Here is a 26,060-nt window from a genome sequence, read left to right as displayed (position 1 = left end):
CTCTCTCTTTCCCCCTCTCTCTCTCGCCCTCTCTCTTTCCCCCTCTCTCTCTCGCCCTCTCTCTTTCCCCCTCTCTCTCTCTCGCCCTCTCTCTCGCCCTCTCTCTTTCCCCCTCTCATTCCCTCTCTCTCCTCATTCCCTCTCTGTGTGGTTTATAAATGTTGTGTATGAGGAGCAGTGAGCACACAGTTCCTTCTGTTGGGCAGGGCAGGCTGCACTGCACCACCTCACTACTGCAGAACACTGAGAGAAAGTTATCTGATTTAAGGTGAAGATAAGAGGAGGGATGTCTCTTCATGTCTATGGGTCAGTGTCTACTGGGCGTCAGCCAGCATGACGCGGTGAAAACTGCTGCTGTGACTTTGGGAGGGAGAGAGAGAGAGAGAGGGAGAGGAGGGAGGGAGGGAGAGAGAGAGAGAGAGGAGGGAGAGAGAGAGAGAGAGAGGGAGGGATGCGTGTGGAACTATGCAGTAGTAACCAAGTGTGCGTGACACACCTCCTTTCAGCATCACGCACTCCGTGACTGCAGATCTGAGATTAGTGACGTGAGCAAGCTGTGACGCCAGTGAGAGTGGGGGGGGGGAAGTATTCTGGAGTATTCTGCTGCATCAGGGCTGCTGAGTCCAGGAATGAGTGGGCCTGCCCATCCTGTCTGCTGATTGGTTGTTGGAACTCTAGTCAGAGTCAGCCAGGGAGTTGATATGACTCAGCCGTACGTCCAGGACAGAGAGATTGTCTTCGTCCCCCCGTCCCCCCGTCAGCACACAGTCAGCAGTAACGGAGGGAGAAAGAACTGCAGGAACTACTAGTTTATATATAACACTCCAGAATGGATAGATAGAGACAGGAGAGAGTGAGAGACAGGGGGGGAGATGAAGGGGGGGAGACAGGAGGGGGAGAGAGCGAGAGACAGGGGGGAGATGAAGGGGGGGAGACAGGAGGGGGAGAGAGCGAAGAGACAGGGGGGAGATGGAGGGGGGAGAGAGCGAGAGACAGGGGGGGGGGGAGAGGGAGAGAGCAGGAGGGGGGGAGAGAGCGGGGAGACAGTGGGGGAGGGAGGAGAGCGACAGTGGGGGGGAGAGAGACTGGGGGACCGGGGGGAGAGAGAGACGGGGGGACCGGGGGGAGAAAAGAGAGACAGGGGGGAGAGAGAGAGACAGGCAGTAGAGCTATTATGCTGTACTCAGATCCTGGGAGGGGAAAATAACTCTATTCAATGGCATCACAGCAGGATTTAGTCTGTCACAGATGGCACCCTATTCCCTATATTAGTGCCACTGCTTTAGATCAGGGCCCTATTCCCTATATAGTGCCACTGCTTTAGACCAGGGCCCTATTCCCTATATAGTGCACTGCTTTAGATCAGGGCCCTATTCCCTATATAGTGCACTGCTTTAGATCAGGGCCCTATTCCCTATGTAGTGCACTGCTTTAGATCAGGGCCCTATTCCCTATATAGTGCACTGCTTTAGATCAGGGCCCTATTCCCTATGTAGTGCACTGCTTTAGACCAGGGCCCTATTCCCTATATAGTGCAACTGCTTTAGATCAGGGCCCTATTCCCTATATAGTGCACTGCTTTAGATCAGGGCCCTATTCCCTATATAGTGCACTGCTTAGATCAGGGCCCTATTCCCTATATAGTGCACTGCTTTAGATCAGGGCCCTATTCCCTATATAGTGCACTGCTTTAGATCAGGGCCCTATTCCCTATATAGTGCACTGCTTTAGATCAGGCCCTATTCCCTATGTAGTGCACTGCTTTAGATCAGAGCCCTATTCCCTATGTAGTGCACTGCTTTAGATCAGAGCCCTATTCCCCTATGTAGTGCACTGCCTTTAGATCAGGGCCTTTATCAATGGCATCACAGGAGGCATTATATAGTAACAGAGCTATGGACCAGCCTGGACCAGCCTGGCTAAAACACTTCACATTATATAGTAACAGAGCTATGGACCCAGCCTGGCTAAAACACTTCACATTATATAGTAACATAGAGCTATGGACCAGCCTGGACCAGCCTGGCTAAAACACTTCACATTATATAGTAACATAGAGATATGGACCAGCCTGGACCAGCCTGGCTAAAACACTTCACATTATATAGTAACATAGAGCTATGGACAGCCGGCTAAAACACTTCACATTATAGTAACAGAGCTATGTACAGCCTGGCTAAAACATTCACATTATATAGTAACAGAGCTATGGCCAAGCCTGACTAAAACACTTCACATTATATAGTAACAGAGCTATGGACCAGCCTGGGCCAGCCCTGGCCTTAAAACACTCAATTATATAGTAACATAGAGCTATGGACCAGCCTGACTAAAACACTTCACATTATATAGTAACAGAGCTATGGACCAGCCTGGCTAAAACACTTCACATATATAGTAACAGAGATTGGACCAGCCTGGCTATAAACACTTCACATTATATAGTATCATGAGCTATGGACCAGCCTGGACCAGCCTGGCTAAACACACTTCACATTATATAGTAACAGAGCTATGGACCAGCCTGGACCAGCCTGGGCTAAAACCACTTCACATTATATAGTAACAGAGCTATGTACCAGCCTGGACCAGCCTGGCTAAAACACTTCACATATATAGTACATAGAGCTATGGACCAGCCTGGCTAAAACACTTCACATTATATAGTAACAGAGCTATGGACCAGCCTGGACCAGCCTGGCTAAAACACTTCACATTATATAGTAACAGAGCTATGGACCAGCCTGGACCAGCCTGGCTAAAACACTTCACATTATATAAGTAACAGAGCTATGGACCAGCCTGGACCAGCCTGGCTAAAACACTTCACATTATATAGTAACAGAGCTATGGACCAGCCTGGACCAGCCTGGCTAAAACACTTCACATTATATAGTAACAGAGCTATGGACCAGCCTGGCTAAAACACTTCACATTATATAGTAACAGAGCTATGGACCAGCCTGGACCAGCCTGACTAAAAACACTTCACATTATATAGTAACAGAGCTATGGACCAGCCTGGACCAGCCTGACTAAAACACTTCACATTATATAGTAACAGAGCTATGGACCAGCCTGACTAAAACACTTCACATTATATAGTAACAGAGCTATGGACCAGCCTGGACCAGCCTGGCTAAACACTTCACATTATATAGTAACAGAGCTATGGACCAGCCTGGCTAAAACACTTCACATTATATAGTAACATAGAGCTATGGACCAGCCTGGCTAAAACACTTCACATTATATAGTAACAGAGCTATGGACCAGCCTGACTAAAACACTTCACATTACTATAGTAACAGAGCTATGGACCAGCCTGGACCAGCCTGACTAAAACACTTCACATTATATAGTAACAGAGCTATGGACCAGCCTGACTAAAACACTTCACATTATATAGTAACAGAGCTATGGACCAGCCTGGACCAGCCTGGCTAAAAACACTTCACATTATATCGTAACAGAGCTATGGACCAGCCTGGCTAAAACACTTAACAGAGCTATGGACCAGCCTGGCTAAAACACTTCACAGTAGATCGTAATCAGAGAGCTAGGACCAGCCGGACTAAAACCCTTCACATTATATAGTCAACAGGAGCTATGGGACCAGCCTGGACTAAAACACTTCACATTATATAGGTAACAGAGCTATGGACCAGCCTGACTAAAACACTTCACATATATAGTAAGAGCTATGGACCAGCCTGAGCTAAAACACTTCACATTATATAGTAAACAGAGCTATGGACCAGCCTGGCTAAACACTTCCACATTATATAGTAACAGAGCTATGGCCAGCCTGGACCAGGCCTGACTAAACACTTCACATTATATAGTAACAGAGCTATGGACCAGCCTGACTAAAACACTTCCCATTATATAGTAACAGAGCTATGGACCAGCCTGGCCCAGCCTGACTAAACACTTCAACATTAATAGTAACAGAGCTATGGACCAGCCTGGACCAGCCTGACTAAAACACTTCCATTATATAGTAACAGAGCTATGGACCAGCCTGGACCACCTGACTAAAACATTCACATTTATATATAACAAGCTATGGACCAGCCTGACTAAACACTTCACATTATATAGTAACAGAGCCTAATGACCGCCTGGCTAAACACTTCACATTATATGTAACAGAGTATGGACTCAGCCTGGACCAGCGACTAAACACTTCACAATTATATAGTAACAGAGCTATGGACCACCTGTACCCAGCCTGCTAAACAACTCACATTATATATGTAACAGAGCTATGGACCACTGACAGCCTGCTAAAACACTTCACATATTGTAACAGAGCTATGGACCACTGACAAAACACTTCACATTATAGAGTCACATATCTATGGACCAGCCTGACCAGCCTGGCTAAAACACTTCAGCACTATGATAGGAACAGAGCTATGGACCATCCTGGACCAGCCTGACTAAAACACTTCACATTATATAGTAACAGAGCTATGGACCCAGCCTGGACCAGCCTGGCTAAAACACTTCACATTATATAGTAACAGAGCTATGGACCAGCCTGGACCAGCCTGGCTAAACACTTCACATATATAGTACAGAGCTATGGACCAGCCTGGCTAAAACACTTCCACATTATATAGTAACAGAGCTATGGACCAGCCTGGACCAGCCTGGCTAAAACACTTCACATATATAGTAACAGAGCTATGACCAGCCTGGCTAAAACACTTCACCTTATATAGTAACAGAGCTATGGACCAGCCTGGACCAGCCTGGCTAAAACACTTCACATTATATAGTAACAGAGCTATGACCCAGCCTGGCTAAAACACTTCACATTATATAGTAACAGAGCTATGGACCAGCCTGGACCAGCCTGGCTAAAACACTTTCACATTATATAGTAACAGAGCTATGGACCAGCCTGGCTCTAAAACACTTCACATTATATAGTAACAGAGCTATGGAGCAGCCTGGCTAAAACACTTCACATTATATAGTAACAGAGCTATGGACCAGCCTGGACCAGCCTGGCTAAAACACTTCACATTATATAGTAACAGAGCTATGGACCAGCCTGGCTAAAACACTTCACATTATATAGTAACAGAGCTATGGACCAGCCTGGCTAAAACACTTCACATTATATAGTAACAGAGCTATGGCCAGCCTGGACCAGCCTGGCTAAAACACTTCACATTATATAGTAACAGAGCTATGGAACCAGCCTGGCTAAAACACTTCACATTATATAGTAACAGAGCTATGGACCAGCCTGGACCAGCCTGGCTAAAACACTTCACATTATATAGTAACAGAGCTATGGACCAGCCTGGCTAAAACACTTCACATTATATAGTAACAGAGCTATGGACCAGCCTGGCTAAAACACTTCACATTATATAGTAACAGAGCTATGGACCAGCCTGACTAAAACACTTCACATTATATAGTAACAGAGCTATGGACCAGCCTGGACCAGCCTGGCTAAAACACTTCACATTATATAGTAACAGAGCTATGGACCAGCCTGGCTAAAACACTTCACATTATATAGTAACAGAGCTATGGACCAGCCTGGCTAAAACACTTCACATTATATAGTAACAGAGCTATGGACCAGCCTGGCTAAAACACTTCACATTATATAGTAACAGAGCTATGGACCAGCCTGGACCAGCCTGGCTAAAACACTTCACATTATATAGTAACAGAGCTATGGACCAGCCTGGCTAAAACACTTCACATTATATAGTAACAGAGCTATGGACCAGCCTGGACCAGCCTGGCTAAAACACTTCACATTATATAGTAACATAGAGCTATGGACCAGCCTGGCTAAAACACTTCACATTATATAGTAACAGAGCTATGTACCAGCCTGGCTAAAACACTTCACATTATATAGTAACCGAGCTATGGACCAGCCTGACTAAAACACTTCACATTATATAGTAACAGAGCTATGGACCAGCCTGGGCCAGCCTGGCTAAAACACTTCACATTATATAGTAACATAGAGCTATGGACCAGCCTGACTAAAACACTTCACATTATATAGTAACAGAGCTATGGACCAGCCTGGCTAAAACACTTCACATTATATAGTAACAGAGCTATGGACCAGCCTGGCTAAAACACTTCACATTATATAGTATCATAGAGCTATGGACCAGCCTGGACCAGCCTGGCTAAAACACTTCACATTATATAGTAACAGAGCTATGGACCAGCCTGGACCAGCCTGGCTAAAACACTTCACATTATATAGTAACAGAGCTATGTACCAGCCTGGACCAGCCTGGCTAAAACACTTCACATTATATAGTAACATAGAGCTATGGACCAGCCTGGCTAAAACACTTCACATTATATAGTAACATAGAGCTATGGACCAGCCTGACTAAAACACTTCACATTATATAGTAACAGAGCTATGGACCAGCCTGGCTAAAACACTTCACATTATATAGTAACAGAGCTATGGACCAGCCTGGCTAAAACACTTCACATTATATAGTAACAGAGCTATGGACCAGCCTGGACCAGCCTGGCTAAAACACTTCACATTATATAGTAACAGAGCTATGGACCAGCCTGGACCAGCCTGGCTAAAACACTTCACATTATATAGTAACAGAGCTATGGACCAGCCTGGACCAGCCTGGCTAAAACACTTCACATTATATAGTAACAGAGCTATGGACCAGCCTGGACCAGCCTGGCTAAAACACTTCACATTATATAGTAACAGAGCTATGGACCAGCCTGGCTAAAACACTTCACATTATATAGTAACAGAGCTATGGACCAGCCTGGACCAGCCTGACTAAAACACTTCACATTATATAGTAACAGAGCTATGGACCAGCCTGGACCAGCCTGGCTAAAACACTTCACATTATATAGTAACAGAGCTATGGACCAGCCTGGACCAGCCTGACTAAAACACTTCACATTATATAGTAACAGAGCTATGGACCAGCCTGACTAAAACACTTCACATTATATAGTAACATAGAGCTATGGACCAGCCTGGCTAAAACACTTCACATTATATAGTAACAGGGCTATGGACCAGCCTGACTAAAACACTTCACATTATATAGTAACAGAGCTATGGACCAGCCTGGACCAGCCTGACTAAAACACTTCACATTATATAGTAACAGAGCTATGGACCAGCCTGACTAAAACACTTCACATTATATAGTAACAGAGCTATGGACCAGCCTGGACCAGCCTGGCTAAAACACTTCACATTATATAGTAACAGAGCTATGGACCAGCCTGGCTAAAACACTTCACATTATATAGTAACATAGAGCTATGGACCAGCCTGGCTAAAACACTTCACATTATATAGTAACAGAGCTATGGACCAGCCTGACTAAAACACTTCACATTATATAGTAACAGAGCTATGGACCAGCCTGGCTAAAACACTTCACATTATATAGTAACAGAGCTATGGACCAGCCTGACTAAAACACTTCACATTATATAGTAACAGAGCTATGGACCAGCCTGGCTAAAACACTTCACATATATAGTAACAGAGCTATGGACCAGCCTGGCTAAAACACTTTCACATTATATAGTAACAGAGCTATGGACCAGCCTGGACCAGCCTGACTAAAACACTTCACATTATATAGTAACAAGAGCTATGGACCAGCCTGACTAAAACACTTCACATTATATAGTAACAGAGCTATGGACCAGCCTGGACCAGCCTGACTAAAACACTTCACATTATATAGTAACAGAGCTATGGACCAGCCTGGACCAGCCTGACTAAAACACTTCACATTATATAGTAACAGAGCTATGGACCAGCCTGGACCAGCCTGACTAAACACTTCACATTATATAGTAACAGAGCTATGGACCAGCCTGACTAAAACACTTCACATTATATAGTAACAGAGCTATGGACCAGCCTGGCTAAAACACTTCACATTATATAGTAACAGAGCTATGGACCAGCCTGGACCAGCCTGACTAAAACACCTTCACATTATATAGTAACAGAGCTATGGACCAGCCTGGACCAGCCTGGCTAAAACACTTCACATTATATAGTAACAGAGCTATGGACCAGCCTGGACCAGCCTGGCTAAAACACTTCACATTATATAGTAACAGAGCTATGGACCAGCCTGACTAAAACACTTCACATTATATAGTAACAGAGCTATGGACCAGCCTGGACCAGCCTGGCTAAAACACTTCACATTATATAGTAACAGAGCTATGGACCAGCCCTGGACCAGCCTGACTAAAACACTTCACATTATATAGTAACAGAGCTATGACCAGCCTGGACCAGCCTGGCTAAAACACTTCACATTATATAGTAACAGAGCTATGGACCAGCCTGGACCAGCCTGGCTAAAACACTTCACATTATATAGTAACAGAGCTATGGACCAGCCTGGCTAAAACACTTCACATTATATAGTAACAGAGCTATGGACCAGCCTGGACCAGCCTGGCTAAAACACTTCACATTATATAGTAACAGAGCTATGGACCAGCCTGGCTAAAACACTTCACATTATATAGTAACAGAGCTATGGACCAGCCTGGACCAGCCTGGCTAAAACACTTCACATTATATAGTAACAGAGCTATGGACCAGCCTGGCTAAACACTTCACATTATATAGTAACAGAGCTATGGACCAGCCTGGACCAGCCTGGCTAAAACACTTCACATTATATTGTAACAGAGCTATGGACCAGCCTGGCTAAAACACTTCACATTATATAGTAACAGAGCTATGGACCAGCCTGGCTAAAACACTTCACATTATATAGTAACAGAGCTATGGACCAGCCTGGACCAGCCTGGCTAAAACACTTCACATTATATAGTAACAGAGCTATGGACCAGCCTGGCTAAAACACTTCACATTATATAGTAACAGAGCTATGGACCAGCCTGGCTAAAACACTTCACATTATATAGTAACAGAGCTATGGACCAGCCTGGACCAGCCTGGCTAAAACACTTCACATTATATAGTAACAGAGCTATGGACCAGCCTGGCTAAAACACTTCACATTATATAGTAACAGAGCTATGGACCAGCCTGGACCAGCCTGGCTAAAACACTTCACATTATATAGTAACAGAGCTATGGACCAGCCTGGCTAAAACACTTCACATTATATAGTAACAGAGCTATGGACCAGCCTGGCTAAAACACTTCACATTATATAGTAACAGAGCTATGGACCAGCCTGACTAAAACACTTCACATTATATAGTAACAGAGCTATGGACCAGCCTGGACCAGCCTGGCTAAAACACTTCACATTATATAGTAACAGAGCTATGGACCAGCCTGGCTAAAACACTTCACATTATATAGTAACAGAGCTATGGACCAGCCTGGCTAAAACACTTCACATATATAGTAACAGAGCTATGGACCAGCCTGGCTAAAACACTTCACATTATATAGTAACAGAGCTATGGACCAGCCTGGACCAGCCTGGCTAAAACACTTCACATTATATAGTAACAGAGCTATGGACCAGCCTGGCTAAAACACTTCACATTATATAGTAACAGAGCTATGGACCAGCCTGGACCAGCCTGGCTAAAACACTTCACATTATATAGTAACATAGAGCTATGGACCAGCCTGGCTAAAACACTTCACATTATATAGTAACAGAGCTATGTACCAGCCTGGCTAAAACACTTCACATTATATAGTAACAGAGCTATGGACCAGCCTGACTAAAACACTTCACATTATATAGTAACAGAGCTATGGACCAGCCTGGGCCAGCCTGGCTAAAACACTTCACATTATATAGTAACATAGAGCTATGGACCAGCCTGACTAAAACACTTCACATTATATAGTAACAGAGCTATGGACCAGCCTGGCTAAAACACTTCACATTATATAGTAACAGAGCTATGGACCAGCCTGGCTAAAACACTTCACATTATATAGTATCATAGAGCTATGGACCAGCCTGGACCAGCCTGGCTAAAACACTTCACATTATATAGTAACAGAGCTATGGACCAGCCTGGACCAGCCTGGCTAAAACACTTCACATTATATAGTAACAGAGCTATGTACCAGCCTGGACCAGCCTGGCTAAAACACTTCACATTATATAGTAACATAGAGCTATGGACCAGCCTGGCTAAAACACTTCACATTATATAGTAACATAGAGCTATGGACCAGCCTGACTAAAACACTTCACATTATATAGTAACAGAGCTATGGACCAGCCTGGCTAAAACACTTCACATTATATAGTAACAGAGCTATGGACCAGCCTGGCCTAAAACACTTCACATTATATAGTAACAGAGCTATGGACCAGCCTGGACCAGCCTGGCTAAAACACTTCACATTATATAGTAACAGAGCTATGGACCAGCCTGGACCAGCCTGGCTAAAACACTTCACATTATATAGTAACAGAGCTATGGACCAGCCTGGACCAGCCTGGCTAAAACACTTCACATTATATAGTAACAGAGCTATGGACCAGCCTGGACCAGCCTGGCTAAAACACTTCACATTATATAGTAACAGAGCTATGGACCAGCCTGGACCAGCCTGGCTAAAACACTTCACATTATATAGTAACAGAGCTATGGACCAGCCTGGCTAAAACACTTCACATTATATAGTAACAGAGCTATGGACCAGCCTGGACCAGCCTGACTAAAACACTTCACATTATATAGTAACAGAGCTATGGACCAGCCTGGACCAGCCTGGCTAAAACACTTCACATTATATAGTAACAGAGCTATGGACCAGCCTGGACCAGCCTGACTAAAACACTTCACATTATATAGTAACAGAGCTATGGACCAGCCTGACTAAAACACTTCACATTATATAGTAACAGAGCTATGGACCAGCCTGGACCAGCCTGGCTAAAACACTTCACATTATATAGTAACAGAGCTATGGACCAGCCTGGCTAAAACACTTCACATTATATAGTAACATAGAGCTATGGACCAGCCTGGACCAGCCTGGCTAAAACACTTCACATTATATAGTAACAGCGCTATGGACCAGCCTGACTAAAACACTTCACATTATATAGTAACAGAGCTATGGACCAGCCTGGACCAGCCTGACTAAAACACTTCACATTATATAGTAACAGAGCTATGGACCAGCCTGACTAAAACACTTCACATTATATAGTAACAGAGCTATTGACCAGCCTGGACCAGCCTGGCTAAAACACTTCACATTATATAGTAACAGAGCTATGGACCAGCCTGGCTAAAACACTTCACATTATATAGTAACAGAGCTATGGACCAGCCTGACTAAAACACTTCACATTATATAGTAACAGAGCTATGGACCAGCCTGGACCAGCCTGACTAAAACACTTCACATTATATAGTAACAGAGCTATGGACCAGCCTGACTAAAACACTTCACATTATATAGTAACAGAGCTATGGACCAGCCTGGCTAAAACACTTCACATTATATAGTAACAGAGCTATGGACCAGCCTGGCTAAAACACTTCACATTATATAGTAACAGAGCTATGGACCAGCCTGACTAAAACACTTCACATTATATAGTAACAGAGCTATGGACCAGCCTGGCTAAAACACTTCACATTATATAGTAACAGAGCTATGGACCAGCCTGGCTAAAACACTTCACATTATATAGTAACAGAGCTATGGACCAGCCTGGACCAGCCTGACTAAAACACTTCACATTATATAGTAACAGAGCTATGGACCAGCCTGACTAAAACACTTCACATTATATAGTAACAGAGCTATGGACCAGCCTGGACCAGCCTGGCTAAAACACTTCACATTATATAGTAACAGAGCTATGGACCAGCCTGGACCAGCCTGGCTAAAACACTTCACATTATATAGTAACAGAGCTATGGACCAGCCTGGCTAAAACACTTCACATTATATAGTAACAGAGCTATGGACCAGCCTGGCTAAAACACTTCACATTATATAGTAACAGAGCTATGGACCAGCCTGGACCAGCCTGGCTAAAACACTTCACATTATATAGTAACAGAGCTATGGACCAGCCTGGCTAAAACACTTCACATTATATAGTAACAGAGCTATGGACCAGCCTGGCTAAAACACTTCACATTATATAGTAACAGAGCTATGGACCAGCCTGGACCAGCCTGGCTAAAACACTTCACATTATATAGTAACAGAGCTATGGACCAGCCTGGCTAAAACACTTCACATTATATAGTAACAGAGCTATGGACCAGCCTGGACCAGCCTGGCTAAAACACTTCACATTATATAGTAACAGAGCTATGGACCAGCCTGGCTAAAACACTTCACATTATATAGTAACAGAGCTATGGACCAGCCTGGCTAAAACACTTCACATTATATAGTAACAGAGCTATGGACCAGCCTGACTAAAACACTTCACATTATATAGTAACAGAGCTATGGACCAGCCTGGACCAGCCTGGCTAAAACACTTCACATTATATAGTAACAGAGCTATGGACCAGCCTGGCTAAAACACTTCACATTATATAGTAACAGAGCTATGGACCAGCCTGGCTAAAACACTTCACATTATATAGTAACAGAGCTATGGACCAGCCTGGCTAAAACACTTCACATTATATAGTAACAGAGCTATGGACCAGCCTGACTAAAACACTTCACATTATATAGTAACAGAGCTATGGACCTTCACAATCAATGACTTGCTGTGCTGTAGGATGTTATTTCCCTGACAGGATGACCTCTAATGCTCTCTTTCTTTCTCTCCCCTCCCCCTCTCTCCCTTTCCCTTCCCCCTCTCTCAGATATTCCAGACCAGTGCTCTCCATCTCCCTGTAATCCTCGAGGTACGGTGCGCTGTGAGGACCAAAAGGGCGACTTCCTCTGCCACTGCTTCACTGGCTGGACAGGAGTCCGTTGTGAGAAAGGTACTGTGACACGATCTACAGAAACTCAGTGGATTGGTCCACGTTGCAGGTACTGTGACACGATCTACAGAAATTCAGTGGATTGGTCCACGTTGCAGCCCACTGGCTGGACAGGAGTCCGTTGTGAGAAAGGTACTGTGACACGATCTACAGAAACTCAGTGGATTGGTCCACGTTGCAGCCCACTGGCTGGACAGGAGTCCGTTGTGAGAAAGGTACTGTGACACGATCTACAGAAACTCAGTGGATTGGTCCACGTTGCAGCCTACTGGCTGATCCACCAATCACCTGGCGTCATAAATAACTACTCATTACTAGTTGGAGATCAGTCAGTCACAATTTACCCACAATCCCTGATGTGATGCTGAGGAATAGGACCAGTGTATTGGGGACATAGAGTCTGGCCACATGGCCAGGGAGAAGGCTACTGTGTTATTGTTCGTCACACATACAAAGTGACAGAGGTGGGGACAGAGAGGATTTTCTACAGTGTCACACTCTCCAGAATGTGACAATGATCGGTACAGGGTGAGTCCTGTCTGACCTTGACTTGGACAGACAGTGACGAAGCATCTCCATCCACACAGACACACACACTCCGTCCCTGGAGTGCCACTGGGCTCTGTGTGAGTTGTCTGTATGTCTCCTCTCTCTCTCTCTCTCTGTCTCTCTCTGTTTGTCGGTCGGGTCAATATGGACTGGATGTGCAGGAAGTGAACAGGTCACATGTAGAGCAGAATGAGAAGTCACATGACCCTGCGAAGAGAAGGTCAGCGCTGGGCTGGTTACAGGGGGCTGGTGACCTGTCTCTGCGGGGGGGGGGGGGGGGGGCTGGTGACCTGTCTCTGGGGGGGGGGGACTCCATCTCTCACTATTCTGTGGTGACTCATCCTGCCACCCAGCCGTTGGTCGGCGGGGGAAGCCAGAACACAACGTGTCTGACTGACTCTGAGGCGGAGGCTTTTCCACTGGCCAACCACACACACACAGAAACCATTCAGCTCATCAGAGCTGTCACTCTAAGCCGCCGGAAAAGAGACGTGTGTGTGTGTGATTTATTTAGTTAAAGACGATGGATAAACGTTTTAATCAGAACTCACATTAGTGTCATGTGACACTTGGCTACGTTCAATGTAGTTGATGGATAAAGTGATTGGTTCATATTGTCACGTCCTCTGTGTCTCTCCTGTGATTGGCAGATGTCAACGAGTGCATCAAGAAGAATGGAGGATGTAACCACGAGTGTAACAACACTATGGGTAGCTACCATTGCTCCTGTCACCGCGGTTACATGCTGGTCGGACCCCAGAGGTGTAACGGTAAGAGAGACACACACACACACACCTTACCTGAAGGAACTATTGAACTGTCCTTACTGTGTGTGTGTGTGTGTGTGTGTGTGTGTTTCAGACGTGGATGAGTGCCAGGATCCAGGTATGTGTGGGACAGCGAGGTGTGTGAACCAGGATGGAGCCTATGACTGTCTGTGTGAGACGGGATATGTTTACGACAACAACACCAAGACCTGCCTAGGTGAGCACTACACCAAAAACACACTACTCAGTACTGACACATTATATACACCAAGACCTGCCTAGGTGAGCACTACACCAAAAACACTCTACTCAGTACTGACACATTATATACACCAAGACCTGCCTTGGTGAGCACTACACCAAAAACACACTACTCAGTACTGACACATTATATACACCAAGACCTGCCTTGGTGAGCACTACACCAAAAACACACTACTCAGTACTGACACATTATATACACCAAGACCTGCCTAGGTGAGCACTACACCAAAAACACACTACTCAGTACTGACACATTATATACACCAAGACCTGCCTTGGTGAGCACTACACCAAAAACACTCTACTCAGTACTGACACATTATATACACCAAGACCTGCCTAGGTGAGCACTACACCAAAAACACACTACTCAGTACTGACACATTATATACACCAAGACCTGCCTTGGTGAGCACTACACCAAAAACACACTACTCAGTACTGACACATTATATACACCAAGACCTGCCTAGGTGAGCACTACACCAAAAACACACTACTCAGTACTGACACATTATATACACCAAGACCTGCCTAGGTGAGCACTACACCAAAAACACACTACTCAGTACTGACACATTATATACACCAAGACCTGCCTAGGTGAGCACTACACCAAAAACACACTACTCAGTACTGACACATTATATACACCAAGACCTGCCTAGGTGAGCACTACACCAAAAACACACTACTCAGTACTGACACATTATATACACCAAGACCTGCCTTGGTGAGCACTACACCAAAAACACACTACTCAGTACTGACACATTATATACATGTAATACATACTATAATGTATAATACACTATATACAGAGCATTCAGAAAGTATTCAGACCCCTTGACTTTTTCCACATTTTGTTACGTTACAGCCTTGTTCTAAAATTGATTGATGACATACGGTTTTATTTTTAATCTACACACAATACCCCATAATGACATCACAATACCCCATAATGACATCACAATACCCCATAATGACATCACAATACCCCATAATGACAAAGTCAAAACAGGTTTTTAGAAATATTTGCAAATGTATTGAAAATAAAAAACAGATACCTTAATTTCAGACCTTTTGTTATGAGACTTAACATTGAGCTCAGGTGCATCCTGTTTCCATTGATCATCCTAGAGATGTTTCTACAACTTGATTGGAGTCTACCTGTGGTGAATTACATTGATTGGACATGATTTGGAAAGGCACACACCGGTCTATATAAGGTCCCACAGTTGACAGAGCATGTCAACGGCATTGTACGTGGCGCTCTGAGACGGATTGTGTCGAGGCACAGATCTGGGGAAGTTAACCAACACATTTCTGCAGCATTGAAGGTCCCCAAGAACACAGTGGCCTCCATCATTCTTAAATGGAAGATGTTTGGAATCACCAAGACTCTTCCTAGAGCTGGACACCCGGCCAAACTTAGCAATCGGGGGAGAAGGGCCATGGTCAGGGAGGTGACCAAGAACCCAATGGTCACTCTAACAGAGCTCCAGAGTTCCTCTGTGGAGATGGGAGGACCTTCCAGAAGGACAACCAACTCTGCAGCACTCCACCAATCAGGCCTTTATGGTAGAGTGGCCAGACGGATTCTCGCTTGGATTCTCTGGTATGATGATACCAAGATTGAACTCTTTGTCCTGAATGCCAAGGGTCACATCTGGAGGAAACCGGGCACCATCCCTACGGTGAAGCATGGTGGTGGCACCATCCCTACGGTGAAGCGTGGTGGCACCATCCCTACGGTGAAGCATGGTGGTGGCAACATCATGCTGTGGGAATGTTTTTCAGCGGCAGGGACTGGGAGACAGAGTACAGAGAGATCCTTGATGAAAACCTGCTCCAGAGCGCTGAGGACCTCAGACTGGGGTCTAAGGTTCACCTTCCAACAGGTCAACATGACCTTAAGCACACAGCCAAGGAAACGCAGGAGCGGCTTCGGGACAAAGTCTTTGAATGTCCTTGAGTTGCCCAACCAGAGCCCTGACTTGAACCCGATCAAACATCTCTGGAGAGACCTGAAATTAGCTGTGCTGTGACGCTCCCCATCCAACCTGACAGAGCTTGAGAGGATCTGCAGATAAGAATGGGAGAAACTCACCAAATACAGGTGTGCCAAGCTTGTAGCTTCATACCCAAGAAGACTTGAGGCTGTAATCACTGCCAAAGTTGCTTCAACAAAGTAAAAAGTTGGAAAACTTCATAAAATAAAAAAAAGTCAAGGTGTCTGAATACATTTTGAATGCTGTGTGTGTGACACAGCCAGGTGTAGCTAGTCTAGTGGTGCAGCCAGCTGTCCTTCATACATACCAACACACACACACAGTCATACACACATACACACGCCAGTGGAGGCTGGTGGGAGGCGCTATAGAAGGACCGGCTCATTGTAATGGAATGTAATCAATGGAGTCCAACGTTTCATGTTTTTGGATACTAATTCCAGACATTTACAATGAGCCTGTTCTCCAATAGCTCCTCCTACCAGCCTCTACTGACATACACAATCTCTCTCTCACACACTCTGAGACACACACACACACACTCACACACACACACACACACACACACACACTGACACACACACACACACACACACACACACACACACACACACACACACTGACACACACACTGACACACACACACACACACACAGACCACTGCCACACACACACACTGTCACACACACACACACACACACACACACACACACACACACACACACCGACACACACACAGACGACTGCCACACACACACACAGACCACTGTCACACACAGACCACTGTCACAGACCACTGTCACACACACAGACCACTGTCACACACACACACACACACAGACCACTGTCACACACACACAGACCACTGTCACACACACACACACACAGACCACTGCCACACACACACACAGACCACTCTGCCTCGACTGCCAAAGTAAGCTGTTAGCACGTCATCTTTTTATTTATAGTCAAAACATTTTGTTAAATTTTTTTTTTTTTTACAAGACCGATCTCTATCTGCACGACATCCTCTCCTGCCAAACGCTCAATGGTCCTTATAAATGTCATTGGGAAATGTAATCCTAGTCTTTTATTTGTCAAACAAGTTTGTTCCTGTCTTGCATTCAACTTACTGAGAGAGAGGAGAGGAGAGGAAGGGAAGGAAGGAGGGAGGGAGGGAGAGAAAGGGAAAGTGGGGGTGGGAGAGAGAGAGAAAGGGAAAGCGGGGGAGGGAGGCGGTCACAGAGTTACTCTTTAGAAGAACTAACATTTATCCATCTGTATCATAATAAACCTCATGGCCTTCTAAGGTCATTCAGACAGACAGGGACAGACGTTCTGGCTTCATCCCAAATGGTTCCCCATTCCCTATGTAGTGCACTACTTTAGACCCCGGCTGTAGGGGAATAAGGTGCCATTTGGGACATGGTTCAGTTGACATCAGGAGAGATCTAAGTCAGGAGTTGTTCCTCCATCTGTTGATGCTGATAACATTTTAGAGACGTTGTTTTTCACTTCAGTGGTTTTCTCCCCCAGCCTTGTCTGGTGGTTGTAGTTCCAGAGATGGACCAATGGACACCCTTCTCTCTTTTTTCCCCCTCCCTCTCTCTTTCTCTCTCTCTCTCCCCCTCCCTCTTTCTCTCTCTCTCTCCCCCTCCCTCTTTCTCTCTCTCTCTCCCCCTCCCTCTTTCTCGCTCTCTCTCCCCCTCCCTCTTTCTCGCTCTCTCTCCCCCTCCCTCTTTCTCGCTCTCTCTCCCCCTCCCTCTTTCTCGCTCTCTCTCTCTCTCTCTCTCCCTCTTTCTCTCTCCCTCTTTCTCTCTCTCTCTCCCCCTCCCTCTCTCTGTTTTTTCTCTCTCTCTCTCCCCCTCCCTCTTTCCCCCCCATCCCCCCTCTCTCTCTTTCTCTCCCTCCCTCTTTCCCCCCCATCCCCCCTCTCTCTCTCTCTGTCAGATGTGGACGAGTGTGAGCAGGGAGTGTGTGAGGAGTGTGTGAACACACCCGGTAGTTTCCGGTGTTTCTGTGACGGTCGGCAGGGCAAGAAGTTGAGCCACGACCTCAGGAGCTGTCAGGTAAAAAGTCCCCACTCACATTGTCAAGTCCCGTAGAAAACATTATCAGGACCTGTAGAAAACATTATCCAGACCCGTAGAAAACATTATCCAGACCTGTAGAAAACATTATCCAGACCCGTAGAAAACATTATCCGGACCTGTAGAAAACATTATCCAGACCCGTAGAAAACATTATCCGGACCTGTAGAAAACATTATCCGGACCTGTAGAAAACATTATCCGGACCTGTAGAAAACATTATCCGGACCTGTAGAAAACATTATCCAGACCCGTAGAAAACACATCTATTAGTCCGGGATTCAGTCAAAGGTTAATTATCGACACGCAGCACTGTACTCTAGACCAGGGCTCCCAACCCTCTTCCTGGAGATCTACCGTCCTGTGGATGTTCAGTCTACTAGCTACTTTCAGACACAAATGAGAGTTCACATCACTGACCATTTCTCACCCGAGCAGAGCTGGTTCGGCTGTTGTCATGTTATCCAGAGCGTTGGTGACTGTAACTGTGCTGCTTGTAACAATTTAATTGTTTTTTTGCCGACACTGGTTATATTCAACAGTGTAGCGCGTTCGCAAATTCCTCAGTTATTCTGCGCTCTGAAATCGGAGTAGATAGCCAGAGTGAATTAACTGCTGCAACACTAGACTAATTCCTCCCCCTCTCTCTCCTCCCCCCCTCTCTCTCCTCCTCTCTCCTCCCCCACCTCTCTCTCCTCCCCCCACCTCTTCTCCCCCCCCTACCTCTCTCTCCTCCTCCCCCCCCCCCCTCTCTCCTCCCCCCGTCTCTCCCCCTCCAGGAGATCACTACATGCGTCTCTCTCACCATGAAGAGGAACTCCCGTTCTCTCTACCTGGGCCGAATGTTCAGCGGAGTCCCAGTGGTCAGGCTACGCTTCCGTAGGAGAGTCCAGACTGGGTAGGCCTTACCTTTGACCTCTAACCTTTTAACCTTACTGCAGGAGAGTCCAGACTGGGTAGGCCTTACCTTTAACCTCTAACCTTTTAACCTTACCGCAGGAGAGTCCAGACTGGGTAGGCCTTACCTTTGACCTCTAACCTTTTAACCTTACTGCAGGAGAGTCCAGACTGGGTAGGCCTTACCTTTAACCTCTAACCTTTTAACCTTACCGCAGGAGAGTCCAGACTGGGTAGGCCTTACCTTTGACCTCTAACCTTTTAACCTTACCGCAGGAGAGTCCAGACTGGGTAGGCCTTACCTTTGACCTCTAACCTTTTAACCTTACCGCAGGAGAGTCCAGACTGGGTAGGCCTTACCTTTGACCTCTAACCTTTTAACCTTACCGCAGGAGAGTCCAGACTGGGTAGGCCTTACCTTTAACCTCTAACCTTTTAACCTTACCGCAGGAGAGTCCAGACTGGGTAGGCCTTACCTTTGACCTCTAACCTTTTAACCTTACCGCAGGAGAGTCCAGACTGGGTAGGCCTTACCTTTGACCTCTAACCTTTTAACCTTACCAGTCTCCTGAGGTTTCAACCTCTTTTCCAATAGACCTGGAAAGATGCCAGCAAGGCATAAGCAGTGTAAGGGTTCGTAGTTCCAACCAGTCTTGTACCATTGTAGAATTATATTACATCCTGTCTTTGTCTCTCCCTCCTCTAGCTTCTCAGCTGAGTTTGACCTCCGTACCTTTGACCCAGAGGGGGTCATCTTCTTCGCTGGTGGTCACCTGAACAGTTCTTGGATTGTTCTTGCAATGCATCATGGGAAACTGGAGCTGCAGCTGAGGTACGGGGCGGTCAGCCGGGTCACCAGCAGCGGGCCTGCCGTCAACGACGGACAGTGGAGAAAGGTAAGAGGTTATTCTGGGGTTTACAAGGTGGGGGGGGTGTAACTTATGGGTTGGGTCTCAATAGTCTAAAGTGGCATCTCCTCTCCTGAGGGGTCGTTGACTCAGTTGTGCATCCCAAATGGCTCCCTATTCCCTATGTAGTGCACTACTTTTTGGAGGAGGTGTTACTGGGGACCTGGTCAGAATGTGTGCTGTATAGGAAGTAGGATATCATTTGGGACTGAGACACTGTAGGATAAGAACGTGTCAAATGTTGTTTTGTTTTTTTACAATTTGAGCTCCTGTCTTTTCTGATTGGTCTGTAGATCTCAGTGGAGGAGCAGGGGCGGAGTCTGGTGATTAAGATTGACAGGGAGGCAGTGATGAAGATAGCTGTGAATGGAGATCTGTTCACCCTGAAGAAAGGCATGCATGAACTCAACCTGACTGTAGGGGGCGTCCCTTTCAAAGAGGACAGTCTCATCAACCAGGTTAGGGGGGGTGGGGTCTGTTCTCTCTACAATCTCTGTTATGGGGAGATGTGCGTGTTGTGTTCTCTGCCTAATGTGTGTTCTCCAGGTGAACCCGAGGTTTGATGGCTGTATGCGTGAGTGGCGCTGGTTAACCGGAGAGGATACGTCCATTCAGGAGACCATCAGGTCTAATGACAACATGCAGTGTTTCAGTACAGAAAACCCCGGAACCTATTACCCTGGGACAGGCTTCGCTCTGTTCAACATCACATACGGTGGGTCTGGTGTGTGTGTGTACGTCTCTATGCATCTTCTGATTTGTATGTATCGTTTACACATTGACCTGTGTGTGTATAACCACATCTCTCTCCCAGCAGAGTCCCAGTCTCTGAGTATCCAGCTGACTCATCTCTCTCCCCCAGCAGAGTCCCAGTCTCTGAGTATCCAGCTGACTCTCATCTCTCTCCCCCAGCAGAGTCCCAGTCTCTGAGTATCCGGCTGACTCATCTCTCTCCCCCAGCAGAGTCCCAGTCTCTGAGTATCCAGCTGACTCTCATCTCTCTCCCCCAGTAGAGTCCCAGTCTCTGAGTATCCAGCTGACTCTCATCTCTCTCCCCCAGCAGAGTCCCAGTCTCTGAGTATCCAGCTGACTCATCTCTCTCCCCCAGCAGAGTCCCAGTCTCTGAGTATCCAGCTGACTCATCTCTCTCCCCCAGCAGAGTCCCAGTCTCTGAGTATCCAGCTGACTCATCTCTCTCCCCCAGCAGAGTCCCAGTCTCTGAGTATCCAGCTGACTCTGAGACCAGCCTCCACTGTTGGGGTTCTCTTGGCCCTGGTTTATCAGGACAGCGTCCCTCTCTCCATCTCTCTCTCCGACTACCACAGAGACAACCAGGAGTGGCGGGAGGTGAGAGGTTACTTGGCCCGATTCTGTCCTGTCTGTCTGTCCTGTCTGTCTGTCTGTCTGTCTGTCTGTCTGTCTGTCTGTCTGTCTGTCTGTCTGTCTGTCTGTCTGTCTTGTCTGTCTTGTCTGTCTTGTCTGTCTTGTCTGTCTTGTCTGTCTTGTCTGTCTTGTCTGTCTGTCTGTCTGTCTGTCTGTCTGTCTGTCTGTCTGTCTGTCTGTCTTGTCTGTCTTGTCTGTCTTGTCTGTCTTGTCTGTCTTGTCTGTCTTGTCTGTCTTGTCTGTCTTGTCTGTCTTGTCTGTCTTGTCTGTCTTGTCTGTCTTGTCTGTCTTGTCTTGTCTTGTCTGAATTTGCTTTATTGTCATGATGTAACAATGTAGATATTGAGAAAGCTTACTTTGGAGATTTACAATATGAACATAATTAACATACTATTGTCAGGGACAACAGTAACAACAATAATCAAGGGTCAAAATAACCATTGAACGATAACAATGGAGGACATGTGCAGGTTGGTTGGTCAGTCAGACACTGTGGCAGGCAGCAATGTAGTGCTCTGTCAACCCACAGCTCTCTGTGTCCTCCCCCAACAGGATGGGTAGCCTTCTCTCATCAGAGAGGTCTTTGAAACCTTGAATAAGGGTTTCAAATTTGGGGAAATTAAACTCTCTAATTGTTTTATATTTTTGACATTTTGTCAGGAAATGCAGCTCCGTCTCAGGTTCTGCTGTGGTGTCGATTTAGGGCCAGAGAGCACTGCGTTGTTTGTGTTTCCCAATAAGCAATGTAGTTTTGTTTTGACTGTGTTGTAATTTGGTTTATTCTGATTGATTGGATGTTCTGGTCCTGAGGCTTCAGTGTGTTAGTAGAACAGGTGTGTGAACTCAGGACCAGGACCAGCTAGATGAGGTGACTGAGGCTTCAGTGTGTTAGTAGAACAGGTGTGGGAACTCAGGACCAGCTGGATGAGGGGACTGAGGCTTCAGTTTGTTAGTAGAACAGGTGTGGGAACTCAGGACCAGCTGGATGAGGGGACTGAGGCTTCAGTTTGTTAGTAGAACAGGTGTGTGAACTCAGGACCAGCTGGATGAGGGGACTGAGGCTTCAGTATGTTAGTAGAACAGGTGTGTGAACTCAGGACCAGCTGGATGAGGGGACTGAGGCTTCAGTTTGTTAGTAGAACAGGTGTGTGAACTCAGCCCCAGGACCAGCTAGATGAGGGGACTGAGGTTTCAGTGTGTTAGTAGAACAGGTTAGTGAACTCAGGACCAGCTGGATGAGGGGACTGAGGTTTCAGTGTGTTAGTAGAACAGGTTAGTGAATTCAGGACCAGCTGGATGAGGGGACTGAGGTTTCAGTGTGTTAGTAGAACAGGTGTGTGAACTCAGGACCAGCTGGATGAGGGGACTGTCTTCTTTGCTCAGCTCTTGGTATTGCAGGGCTTGGTAATGATATGTCACTGTATGTTTCTAAAACCGAATTGTTTTTTAAAGTTTCTATTAATGGATATTGGTCTAATTCTGCCCTGCGTGCATGGCTCCCTGACTCGCTGTCTGACTCTGACCTCTCTCTGTCTGTCTGACTCTGACCTCTCTCTGTCTGTCTGTCTGTCTGTCTGACTCTGACCTCTCTCTCTGACTCTGACGTCTGTCTGTCTGACTCTGACCTCTCTGTCTGTCTGACTCTGACCTCTCTGTCTGTCTGACTCTGACCTCTGTCTGTCTGACTCTGACCTCTGTCTGTCTGTCTGAATTCATGTTTTGTTTGTCTCGAGTGTGATGTCTGACTGTCTGTTTCTCTCTCTCTCCCCCCCCCCCCCAGTATGTCCTGGTCTCTGTGGGTGATGTGATCGTGGCCAGCGCCCCGGCCTTCCTGTGTGATGCAGAGGTTCATGAGGTCAATGTGACGGTCAGTGGGAACCTGACCATACTAGAGGTGGACGGTCAGCCTGGACAGAGTCACACCACACCTGGACAGGAGACGGTTGACCTCAGCCTGCCTTCAACCACCTTTATAGGAGGGCTCCCCGGTGAGTTAGATGGGTATAGGAGGGCTCCCTGGTGAGTTAGATGGGTATAGGAGGGCTCCCCAGTGAGGTAGATGGGTATAGGAGGGCTCCCCGGTGAGGTAGATGGGTATAGGAGGGCTCCCAGGTGAGGTAGATGGGTATAGGAGGGCTCCCCGGTGAGTTAGATGGGTATAGGAGGGCTCCCCGGTGAGGTAGATGGGTATAGGAGGGCTCCCCGGTGAGGTAGATGGGTATAGGAGGGCTCCCAGGTGAGTTAGATGGGTATAGGAGGGCTCCCCGGTGAGTTAGACGGGTATAGGAGGGCTCCCCGGTGAGTTAGATGGGTATAGGAGGGCTCCCCGGTGAGTTAGATGGGTATAGGAGGGCTCCCCGGTGAGTTAGATGGGTATAGGAGGGCTCCCCGGTGAGTTAGATGGGTATGGGAGGGATCCCCAGTGAGGTAGACGGGTTTAGGAGGGATCCCCAACAAACACCCAGTTACGAACAAAGAGCCCCACACACACACAGTTTCGCCATTACCATTAACCACTTCTCCTGGTGGCATTAATTTCCGTTCTGACCCCTGACCTGTGACCTCTAACCCCTGTACCAGACGTGCCCCTGGTGTCGACCCTGGTGTCGTCGTTCTACAGCGGCTGCATGGAGGTGACGATCAACGGCCTGGCTCTGGACCTGGACGAGGCCTTCCACAAACACAACGACATCCGCTCCCACTCCTGTCCTCTGCTGGGGGGGGCCTTGTGACCGCTGCAGTCCCCTTCAGCCCCGTCCTCACTGGAGCAGGGGGGAGTTGCCCCTAGACACTGATCTTGGGTCAGTTTGACATTTCCCCCACAGGATTAGGGGGAATGGAAGCTGATCCTAGATCTGTAGCAAGGGGAGACTTCACCCTGTCCACTACAGTCCACCATAACCCACAGGGCCTTAACCTAAGCACGGACTGAGTCCCAAATAGCACTCTATTCCCTATGTGACCCCTATGGGTTCTGGTCAAAACTAGTGCACTATTTAGGGAATAGGGTGCCATTTGGAATGTACCCAGGAGCTGGCCGAGTGGCCAACCCTTCTCCTGACCAACTCTCAGTCATTCTGCCCTCAGCGTGATTGAATGTAGGAGCAGCACTCTCACATCTGAGGTTGCAGGTGCGTAGGAAAATTCAGTGATATCTCAAAAACAAAAATCCAATATTTCACACGGCTCTTTCACACAGTATGTTTTAGTGTAATGAGCTTATGTATCGGCCTCACGGCCTTCGTCAGAGCTCACGGCCTTCGTCAGAGCTCACGGCCTTCGTCAGAGCTCACAGTGATCAAACTGGATCCATAAGTGGAATAACTGGCAGTACTCCAGAAGAGGTTTGGTCAACTGACCCAGTCCATTGTGGAACAAACCCTATAAGGTGTGTGGGGGTGTAATTCAGTAGCACAAGGCTTTGTTGTTGTAAAACTTGCACACCATCGCAGGTGAAAATGGACTGAGTTTAATAAAAACATCTGTTCGGTGCTTTTCCAACTTACTGCAAACTTAGTCTACCTGCAATTTAGCTCTGCACACTGCCTACAGATTACAGCATAGGGCCTTCTGTTCATATGACCCCATTAAAGACCCTTCCTTCCCCTCCCAAACCATGCTTCTAGTCCTCCACAGTTACATCCACCCCACCGTCAGCCAATGAAACACTCCAATACTGTCCCCCTTTCACATGCCCCGCCCTCCTTCCCTCAGTATCACCAATCAGCACATGCCAGGAACACACTTTAAGCCAATCAGACGAGGCTAATTAACATGCAGTAACCAATCAGACACACGGGGAAGGGCATCAAGAGCACTGCTTCACCCCACTGAGCTACTGAGAGAATAGGAGTGGAAGTGTTGTAATATACTGTATGTGTAAATAATGTGATGCTTTTTAGAGAAAAAAAAGACAAAAGGAAACAAATAAAGACCTGAACACATTGAGATAATCACCCAAAACAGTTCCACTTCTCTACAGAATGTCAGAACAAACATCATCATCATTTCATTAGGCCAGAAAGGGCTACAGTATTTCCTCCTCTGGGATCGAGAGTTTCTGATGAGTTTCACAATGGAGCGATCGATGGTTTTCTCCTCTGTGTTGTGTGTTTATTATACTATAGGTTTGTTTGGCTGCTGATTTGTTCTCCTGTCTTTAAGTCTTTACATCCCTGATCACATCAATTCAGTCTGATTTGAAAACGTAATAAAGATGATGACATGGGAGTTTTAAAA

The 26,060-nt window shown here is 46.5% G+C and overlaps 1 protein-coding gene across 1 annotated transcript; it reads left to right on the top strand.

Moving 5' to 3' along the window:
* Positions 1-701: 701 nt before the first annotated feature.
* LOC116359778 (growth arrest-specific protein 6-like) lies at positions 702-26,060 on the top strand. Its single transcript, XM_031813333.1, has 13 exons — positions 702-774; positions 12,829-12,951; positions 13,113-13,166; positions 14,151-14,270; positions 14,362-14,484; positions 18,494-18,612; positions 19,413-19,531; positions 20,237-20,426; positions 20,732-20,896; positions 20,985-21,153; positions 21,643-21,785; positions 23,602-23,809; positions 24,402-26,060. Exons 1-13 carry the CDS (start codon positions 702-704, stop codon positions 24,551-24,553), a joined length of 1,758 nt encoding a protein of 585 aa, XP_031669193.1. The 3' UTR covers positions 24,554-26,060.

Source organism: Oncorhynchus kisutch, unplaced genomic scaffold (genome assembly GCF_002021735.2).
Source record: "Oncorhynchus kisutch isolate 150728-3 unplaced genomic scaffold, Okis_V2 Okis05a-Okis16b_hom, whole genome shotgun sequence".
Taxonomy (NCBI): Eukaryota; Metazoa; Chordata; class Actinopteri; order Salmoniformes; family Salmonidae; genus Oncorhynchus; species Oncorhynchus kisutch.
This window is presented reverse-complemented; position numbering and strand designations above follow the sequence as displayed.

Bases quoted from the DNA above. Each gene is read 5' to 3' on its own strand.
- LOC116359778 (XM_031813333.1), top strand. From the start codon at position 702: ATGACTCAGCCGTACGTCCAGGACAGAGAGATTGTCTTCGTCCCCCCG. The intron at 12,952-13,112 runs GTACTGTGACAC...ACAGAAACTCAG, and splicing joins AGGAGTCCGTTGTGAGAAAG to TGGATTGGTCCACGTTGCAG. The intron at 14,485-18,493 runs GTGAGCACTACA...TCTCTCTGTCAG, and splicing joins CAACACCAAGACCTGCCTAG to ATGTGGACGAGTGTGAGCAG.